This window comes from Brassica napus, chromosome C4 (genome assembly GCF_020379485.1).
Source record: "Brassica napus cultivar Da-Ae chromosome C4, Da-Ae, whole genome shotgun sequence".
Lineage (NCBI taxonomy): Eukaryota > Viridiplantae > Streptophyta > Magnoliopsida > Brassicales > Brassicaceae > Brassica > Brassica napus.
Genome location: NC_063447.1, coordinates 8,620,083 through 8,628,612, shown reverse-complemented (window position 1 = coordinate 8,628,612; position 8,530 = coordinate 8,620,083). Strand labels below are relative to the sequence as shown.

Here is an 8,530-nt window from a genome sequence, read left to right as displayed (position 1 = left end):
GTTGGACACTACAAAATGTCATCAACACTTGTAGCCTTTTGCAAGTTTGAACTTGGGATTGAATTTTGTCATCACTTTTGATTCTATTACCTATATTGTAGGTCTATATGCCTGAAACATTTGGAGGGATGACTGTGGATTATTGTCCATGTTTATGTCTCCAACCGTTGACTGAGGCATATTATAAATCTTGTGGGTTATACCTACTTTGTTTTATTAAGATTATTAATCTAGGTCTATAATGAGTCTTCTTTTGTTTTATCTGGCAGAGCCAAAACAATGTAATCAATCAATCATTTCGGTTTTACATGAGAAGAAGATTCAGTATTATCTTACGTTTACTTTTCTTTTAATTAGTTGCCGATCTTGGTTTCGTACACCGGTCTGTAAATTTACATTTAAATGAACCGGTTGGAAAACCGTGAGATAATAAATTAGGATGGTCGTATATTTTATATACAATGGCATGCTTTATAATATCTCTAGTAAATGATGGATTTTTAAGTAGGGGGTGTGAAAATGTCCGTGGAGCTGACACCTAAGCATTGGTAACAATGTTACAACTTAAAAATGTTCCTCAAATAATATATAGGGGATTCAACGCTCAACATTCAACACTCAACAGTGACTCAATTAATTACAAGAGGTTAAAATCAGAAGACCTAGGGGGGTTTTCAACTATATTTACTTACGCAAATACATGTAGTAACATGTCCATAAATATACACAACCTACACTCCAAGTTCCAGATCAAACCATAAGTTATTCATTTCTTTGCTTGGCTAAAACGTTGTCTCTTGGAACACATTGTTGTACGCAGAAATAGGCAAAAAAAAAAAAGGAAATGGAAGAAGACAATATGGAATGCTGGAGCAGCCCCTTCATCAATGACCAATCTTCTTCCAACTTCATCTATCCTTTCCATAGCTTTAACAATGTTTCAGGTAAAGAAACTAATGTGTGTGCTTGGTACTTATTCATGAACTCAATGTGCAATAGTTATCACTATCTTAACCATATAGAAAACTATAGTCCACTCAGGAATCAAATCCAAGAAAACAAATATTTTGTTTTCTTCAGGTACAAGGGTGGTGACACAAGGAGGTCCGCTTCATGAACATTATTACGCCCCTCCAGCAATGGTGGAGAGCAGTTTTGGAGAAGCAAGCAACACCAACAATGGATATGAAACGAAGAAGAAGAAGATGACTAACGAGCAGCTGAAGTTACTAGAGATAAGTTTCCAAGAGGAGATGAAGCTGGACCCGGAGAGGAAGATGAAGCTGTCCAAAGAACTCGGGCTGCAACCTAGACAGATTGCGGTTTGGTTCCAGAACAGGAAAGCCAGGTGGAAGAACAAACAACTCGAGCATCTCTATGAATCATTAAGGCAAGAGTTTGATATTATCTGTCAAGAAAAGAAGTTGCTACAAGAAGAGGTACGTTACGTATTAGTTTTGTCTCATTATTTCAAGTGGCATTTACTGGACTTAGTATCACTTTGTTTCAACAGCTTATACAACTGAAGGCGATGATAAGAGAGAATGGTGCAAGCAACAACAAGCAGCAAACGTGGGAAAATGCTTGCAGCGAGGCAATGCAAGCTCAGTTCCAACTCAACTAGACTTCAACAGAATCCATAATTGTTGCTTTGACACAATGTCAGGTCCTGTTTTAATTAAAGTTGCTTTCAAGAAAATAGTGTTTTATGTTCACACGCAAGACATTCTATTGAAGAACATATTAAAGCCATCGACTGATCTGCGATGTCTTCCAAATAGTTTAGATTCAAATCAAATGAAATAAGTAAACAAACAAAAAATTCATAATCTGCATAAAAATCTCTTTTGAGTGCAATATATCAGATAGGGTGCAAGACTGCAATAAAAACTTGTGACGAAACAAAAGTCGAAACAATTAAAAAAGATATGCGCAGAGATGAATGAGGGCTAATCTATTCAACGTCTGCCACCACCACCACCCAACTTAGCAGCCTTGGGTGCGGCAGTCTTGGGGATATTGCCCTTGATTTTTTGTTGCTTGGAAGCAAACTCGGCCTTCTTTGCCTTCTTCTCGTCCTTGGTCTTCTTGATTCTCTCCTTAATGTCACTGCAACAATCATCAAAACTCATTTTGAGTCAAATCACACTTCTTCAGATTTTAAAAGATTGATACAGCTTCCAAAGAAAACTAACCGAAGGGCGGCTTCTCTGGCTGCATCACGAACTTCAGGCTTCTCTGCACGCTTCTTCTGAATGACCTCCAAAGTAGCACCAACGATGGACCTTGAGTAAGGCTTCTTGGTTGCACGTCTCCTCTTCTTCACGGCCTCTTGAGCAGCATCCTGTAAGACTCACAAAATTAGCATCACTTACACAGAACCAAAACTATATTTAAAAAAAAAAAAGGAATCAAGAATAAGAGTTTAATTAACCTTCTTGTGCTGTTTACGGTACATAGTGGTCCATGCAAGCTTGGAAGGCTTCAACTTATTGTGAAAATAATGCTTACATTTCGAGTTAATGAACAAAAACACCTGAGATGAATCATGAAGATAACAATCAGTATACAAAGAGACATTGAGCAAACAGATCATTTTTTGCAAAAAAAAAAGAAAAATTGAAGTAAAAAAAAGGAAACCTGAGAGTCAGATCTGATAAATCTGATACCCCTGCCTGGGTAAATCTTGTGGCCACTGAATCGGCAAAGCTCAGTCCTAAAACGTCAAAAAAAAACATAATCAAAGGGCTTAGAGAATGTCAATTTAACATGTCCCAATCAAAACCAAACACAAAACAGAACACAGATAAAGCTATTTCATTTTGACAATGTCCGAAGTAATACTATGTAGTGGAATCACATTGGATCATAAGGGCAATGAGTGCAAACAGAGAGACACGACTACGTATAGTTATTACCGAGCACTAAACAATGTCATGTACATAAAAATCCCAACTTGCAGACCATTTTGACAATACAACAAGCAGAAGAATCAAACAAGGTCATTTACAATAATGCAAGCCCTATGAAGCTGAGCAACACGAAGAAATATTAAGAGAGAGAGATGAGAGTGATTACTTGAGAACCATGGCTCCGCCGCCGCGCTTAAACTTTTTTTTTTTTTACACTGGAAGCCCTAAAAATCTAAGCAGTAGATAAACAGATTTGTATTTAAGGCAGATGAGTTTGTCTGAACCCTAGCTTTTTATAATGGGCCTCTTAGAGAACCATAGTGTAAGGTCTTTAGTACAGTCAAGCCCATTAAAGAACATTTAAGCCCAAATACGCTCAGAACCGATATTTCTGATGTTAATACAATGTGGTGTGGAAGTGAGACTAAACCAAAATACAGTAACCAAATTAAATCAAAAAACAATAACCAAAGTAAACCAAAATTACCCAGAGATGTTATGTGGTCTTTATTTTCTAAATTCTAATACACGATATATATCCAGTCCCCCCCTCTCCCAAACGAATTGGATAAGAAGATAACAACTTATCTCAAGTTTGTGTTCAAACATTATCTCATCAATGTTTTTATATAATTTTTAGAACTATCCGAGGTATAGATACTGAACAGCTAGCAGCTCAATTATTTCTCCAGTAGTAATCAGTAGTATTGATTAGGTTTTAACAAGAAGAAAAAAAAGTAGGCATCCTACGTTGTGTCTATAGAATCAATTCTTATCAGGGTTGGTTGGACCAGGGATCTCAATTTCATTATTTTCTTGTTTTTTGAAATAGACGTTTAACTGCGAACTACTAGCTCGCAATACCACAACAGTAGACTTAAATTAGGAAAAGAAAAATCAAAGACCAACAGAATAAACTATCCATGTGGTGTTTGGACCAAAACAGTATGCATCAATCTACTGCAAAATCTCTCTGATTCATGTGGTAGTTGGCCAAAAAAGTGCTGGAACCACAACAATTATTGTGGCCGTACTCTGGATATGCAAAGTGCAGATCAGAGGTCTCTTCAGCCAAAACGTACGTTTGAAATCACACAGAAATTATGTGGTTAAAAATGAGATTTGTCTTAAAATGTCTTTTTCTCAGTCAACTGTCTGAAGATGATGCTAAACATCAAGTGTCAAACAACCTTACCAAGAGTCCAAATCTAACAGCCTTCTCCGATTGGGAAACAACCAAATCATGTTCTGTTTTCTTGCTCTACTTTCATTGCACATGTGAGACTTGAGAGCCTTTTTTGTCTTTCTGGCAAGCATCCAAATCCAAATATGCAATAATACAACGTTTGGTAGAAAAAAAGAAAAATGCTAACACTTTCAAGTTTGATATAATCTTTTATTTTTCTGAAGATGGTCCAACTGATGCGATGGCCAAGGAACAGATATCACAAATGACTTGGGGTACAAGCAAACCCCACGCAACAGTACAATCTAATTTCACAACTTAAAACAATGATAATGTTGGACAACCGAAATTATCCAATAAATCAAAAGAAAATACTTTGTTGACATATTCTTTAAACAATTTGGGGATGATTCACTGACTGCTGCAGAATCCTAAGAATCCCATGAACTCATGGTTATGTATCATCCTAATGCTATTCTCTATCCCAATCACTCCCATTGTGAGAGCACTGGCACATATGACTCCTGAGAGGACAAAGACGATGATGGAAGCTCTTCTGAGGATGGCTACAAGCTTTCTTATAAAGAACTGTCCCCAGAAACCGGCAAGGATCGATACCGACATCAAGTACATTGCTGCAAATTAAAACAAAAACATCCATCATCAGTTTCCTTTGTTTTTGGCTTATTCTAAACGTTTTCCTCATGTTGTGTGATTCTAAAGAGATCTTACCGTATGGGATTGGGAATCTCTTGAGGAGATAGAACTCAACTACGGATAAGGACGACGAAAACATCATCACAAATGTAGCTGTCGCGCTAGCAACCTGAGAGATCAATGAAACAAGATGGTTGGTTCCAATTTAAATCATCTAATATTGATAGGAATGTGTATGTGTGCGTTGTGTGTTACCTGTGGGATGACTCCAATCTCAAGAAGCAACGGACCGAGAACAAATCCACCACCTGATCCAAGAAGACCACCTACAACGCCTCCAACGAGTCCACAGAGAGCACAGAAGATAAGACTCAAAGGAGTCCACTCTATTGTAGCCTCACAGATTGATTCAGTGTTTCCACTTCTTAGCCTCTTCTTGTTCTCTCTATACAATCTCACTGCTTCAAATCCATACACCCCCAAAGCCACTGGGAACTACAAAAAAAAAAACAGAAAACATGGTTCAATTTTTTTGGAGATCTAGCTAAATGCCTGAGGATAAAAGTGTAACGACTTGATTCGATATTTAAAAGTAAGTAGCACGCTGTTCTCGAGAGAGTATGAGACGGGTGTTACCAAAAGTAACATTAAATGTTACCTGTAAGATGAAAAGCACCCAATATATTGTGCTGCAAACCTTGATTTCATTCTGTATAAACCAAAGAATTAGACTAATCAGCACTCATCACCATCAAGATTGAATAAACCAAAAAGCTAGAACAAGAAGGAGATGACTTGCCTTGATAACTTGGATGAGCAAGAAAGCTGACCACACAGTGACTAAAAGCAGAAGCCGTTTCCACTTGAGGTTAGACCTTATTATTTCCTGTAAGCAAAACAAAAAAAAAATGGTTAGTTCTTGAATCTTTATACCAGTCTTGAGGAGCCATTAAGTAGCTAATATCATGCTTACCAGTTCTGACTTCTCTTCTCTTGGATAAAGCGGCTCATACTCTGTGTCTATTAAAACTGCACAAAAATTAAAGTTAGATAGAATGTGTTGTAATCAGAATCATAAGCGTGAGGCTTTACTTACGTTCTCCCCTGGAGTTAACCGTGGAGCCTTGGTGCTGTTTGGCTATTTCATTCTGTTTAAAAAGAAACATTCAGTGATCCCTCCACATAGAAACAAGAACATTATTAGGTGTGAAACGAGACCTATATACCTTCAACAAAGTCTCCTCCTTCCACATCTCAATCCCTTTGAAAAAAGATCTCGAAGAAGTACCAACGAAGAGAATGATGATGAGGACGGTGATGAGCCAGTAAGGGAATACAACACTCAGAGAAACACCAACAGTGATTCCCAGAAGAAGCATCGGTTGAAATATTAGAGCAAGATCATAGTCCAGGATCGGTACTTCTTTTGTCGGATGACGTACTCTCACATTGTACCAAACCGATGACGCTGATGCTCCCATTATCATACCTTTTACACACACACAACACAACATTAATTAAAACTATTAACAAATGTAACACTATCATTTAACAAAAAACTCTCTCTTACATTTAGAGATCGCAGCTGCGGATTTTGTATCGAACCCTAGAATGAGAGTGAGCATAGGAACGAATATTCCACCGCCTCCAACGCCACCAACGGTCCCACACGCAGATCCTAGAAACCCTATGAGAGTAGCCACCACAAGCCTCCAGCTAAACTTCAAATCCTACTTTTTCACAAAAAGTCAAAAAGTTATTATAGATTCTTCTTCTATGCTTTTTTGAGTGTACCGTACGTAACAAAACAGAACACGTTCCCGTTTATTGTAATAAACAAACACGTATCTGTTTTATTCAAAATGGGTTAGCTGTTATGGTCCACATAACGTCATTAAAATTTAATAACACGACGAATATTCAGATATTGAGAAGATAAAAAAAAAGAAAGGATGAAACTTTGTTTACCGGCCAGACTTTCTCGGTGGCAGAGAGCGGAGAGGAGGAGGAGGAAGAGAGATGAGGATTAGGGTTTGTATCTCCGACGTAAGAAACCGAGAATACGGCGACGGAAAACCCCACGAGAAGGTAGAGGAGGAAGCCTCCGGTGCCTCTTTTCAACGACAATCCCATGTTAAAACCCTAGATAACCGCAAACTCGTTGTGTTCTGTCTGAAAACGCTTGGAAACGATTTTTTTGGAGAAAAAATGGATTTTTGGTGGTTTGTATCTGGCGGTGATGAAGCAGAGGAGAAGCGGCTTATAAAAGGCAGAGTATGAGAGATTAAGACGAGAGATAGAAAGAGTTTTATAATCAACTATGCTCTTGCGTATGTTATTACGATACTATCTTTTGTATGAGCCTTACACGTGGAGGTTTTTTGTGGTTTTTTCGAAATTTGATTTTTCGATTCTCTATTTAATTTTTTGACGATGTAATCTTGCCTTGTTTTTATCCATACATAAATTTCAAAGAAGTCGACAAAATAAATAAGATAAGTTCAAATGATAAAAAAATATGTAGAAGTAATTTTAGAGAAAATAGGAAACAAATATACGAATAATGATAAACAATGTATAAAAATAAAGAAGATTTTCTTCCTTTTTTTTACTCAAAAATACATTGTCTATTTGACCTAGAAAGTTTTTCCTTAAACATTAGGATGGTACAATCAGAAAATTAGTCCAAAAAATATATTAATTTTGGTGTTGTAAAATTTTAGGCCATATGCTTCTCTTTGTTGGGGAAAGTCACACGGCGCAGCGGAAATACTAATGGTCGTTTTCCCCTGACCTTGTGTGAACCTGTGAAGAAAATACTTCGACGATGGCGGGATGTAATATGCAGAAAAACGTAAATGAGACACACAATTTTTACGTGGAAAACCTCCTCGATGTGAGAAGAAAAAACCACGGGACCGTAATCCACTAAAAAAATCCACTATATAAATGGTATGAGTACAACCACGTCCTCCCTGTTCAACAGCCAGAACAGAACAGAGAGTCTAGCTACAAAGAGCTATCTCCAACACAAACAACAACAACAAGAGAACAACACAAAACTTCAAAAACCGGCAGCAACCAAACGACCTCAGTTCACAAGAATTCCGGCATCCAGAGACTAATCCAACCGTAAAAATCCAAGATAAACAAGTCAAAAATACCTCCGCCAAATTTCAGCTCAAGAAGAGAAGATCTCACCGTCGGATTTACTAAACACCCAAGACTGTCCCGCTGAAGAACTGTGACGACAAGCTTCACTAAAACCCAGACAACAGAAGATCCAACCGTTGAAATCTAAATCCCTTCGGTGAATCTCTAACCCACTGACTGAAGAAGCTTCCCACAAAATATCAGCCCGATCAAGTTCTGTTTGATTCTCCAAAACCAGTCTTGAAATAGCCTGGCGAGTTTTCTCCTCTTTCTCTCTTCTTTCTCTCTTTTGTCTCTTTCTCTAAACTCTATTATTGTGAGTCTACAGTGCAAAGGGTCATGAGAATTATTATTATGTCTCATGCCCACTTGGTTCTCTCCATCTAGGAGGGACCCAACAAACTCCCCCTCCGACTAGATGGAAGAAACAGCCATTCCGGCTATCTCTCGGCACACCTCAAGCTTCCCCCTCGGTAATGACTTCGTCATCATATCAGCTCCATTATCATCCGTATGAACTTTCTCAAGTTCCACTTCCTTAGAAGCAACCACATCACGTATCCAATGATACCTCCTCTGAATGTGTTTTGACTTCGAATGAAATGTAGAATTCTTCCCGAGA

General features: G+C 37.9%; 3 protein-coding genes across 3 annotated transcripts; 1 reads left to right on the top strand and 2 right to left on the bottom strand.

The window, feature by feature from the left end:
- Positions 1 to 212: 212 nt before the first annotated feature.
- Positions 213 to 1,782, top strand: LOC106412940 (homeobox-leucine zipper protein ATHB-22). Its single transcript, XM_013853808.3, has 3 exons — positions 213 to 944; positions 1,081 to 1,439; positions 1,514 to 1,782. The coding sequence occupies exons 1-3, from the start codon at positions 845 to 847 to the stop codon at positions 1,622 to 1,624; spliced, it is 570 nt and encodes a 189-aa protein (XP_013709262.2). The 5' UTR covers positions 213 to 844; the 3' UTR covers positions 1,625 to 1,782.
- Positions 1,783 to 1,810: 28 nt separating this feature from the next.
- On the bottom strand, positions 1,811 to 3,228 carry LOC106411823 (60S ribosomal protein L24-1). The gene is made up of 5 exons (XM_013852656.3): positions 3,079 to 3,228; positions 2,641 to 2,716; positions 2,435 to 2,536; positions 2,196 to 2,344; positions 1,811 to 2,109 (listed from the first exon to the last, which is right to left on the bottom strand). The coding sequence occupies exons 1-5, from the start codon at positions 3,087 to 3,089 to the stop codon at positions 1,959 to 1,961; spliced, it is 489 nt and encodes a 162-aa protein (XP_013708110.2). The 5' UTR covers positions 3,090 to 3,228; the 3' UTR covers positions 1,811 to 1,958.
- Positions 3,229 to 4,276: 1,048 nt separating this feature from the next.
- LOC106415545 (sulfite exporter TauE/SafE family protein 4) lies at positions 4,277 to 7,038 on the bottom strand. The gene is made up of 10 exons (XM_013856294.3): positions 6,724 to 7,038; positions 6,326 to 6,485; positions 5,982 to 6,244; positions 5,852 to 5,903; positions 5,729 to 5,784; positions 5,555 to 5,641; positions 5,414 to 5,464; positions 5,011 to 5,250; positions 4,831 to 4,924; positions 4,277 to 4,733 (listed from the first exon to the last, which is right to left on the bottom strand). The coding sequence occupies exons 1-10, from the start codon at positions 6,886 to 6,888 to the stop codon at positions 4,510 to 4,512; spliced, it is 1,392 nt and encodes a 463-aa protein (XP_013711748.1). The 5' UTR covers positions 6,889 to 7,038; the 3' UTR covers positions 4,277 to 4,509.
- Positions 7,039 to 8,530: the final 1,492 nt, after the last annotated feature.

Bases quoted from the DNA above. Each gene is read 5' to 3' on its own strand.
- LOC106412940 (XM_013853808.3), top strand. From the start codon at position 845: ATGGAAGAAGACAATATGGAATGCTGGAGCAGCCCCTTCATCAATGAC. The intron at 945-1,080 runs GTAAAGAAACTA...TGTTTTCTTCAG, and splicing joins TAGCTTTAACAATGTTTCAG to GTACAAGGGTGGTGACACAA. The intron at 1,440-1,513 runs GTACGTTACGTA...TTGTTTCAACAG, and splicing joins AGAAGTTGCTACAAGAAGAG to CTTATACAACTGAAGGCGAT.
- LOC106411823 (XM_013852656.3), bottom strand. The intron at 2,537-2,640 runs GTTTCCTTTTTT...GATTCATCTCAG, and splicing joins TTATCAGATCTGACTCTCAG to GTGTTTTTGTTCATTAACTC. The intron at 2,110-2,195 runs GTTAGTTTTCTT...TGATTGTTGCAG, and splicing joins GCCAGAGAAGCCGCCCTTCG to TGACATTAAGGAGAGAATCA.
- LOC106415545 (XM_013856294.3), bottom strand. From the start codon at position 6,888: ATGGGATTGTCGTTGAAAAGAGGCACCGGAGGCTTCCTCCTCTACCTT. The intron at 5,251-5,413 runs GTAACATTTAAT...TTTTTTTTGTAG, and splicing joins GGGTGCTTTTCATCTTACAG to TTCCCAGTGGCTTTGGGGGT. The intron at 4,734-4,830 runs GTAAGATCTCTT...TTTAATTTGCAG, and splicing joins GAGATTCCCAATCCCATACG to CAATGTACTTGATGTCGGTA.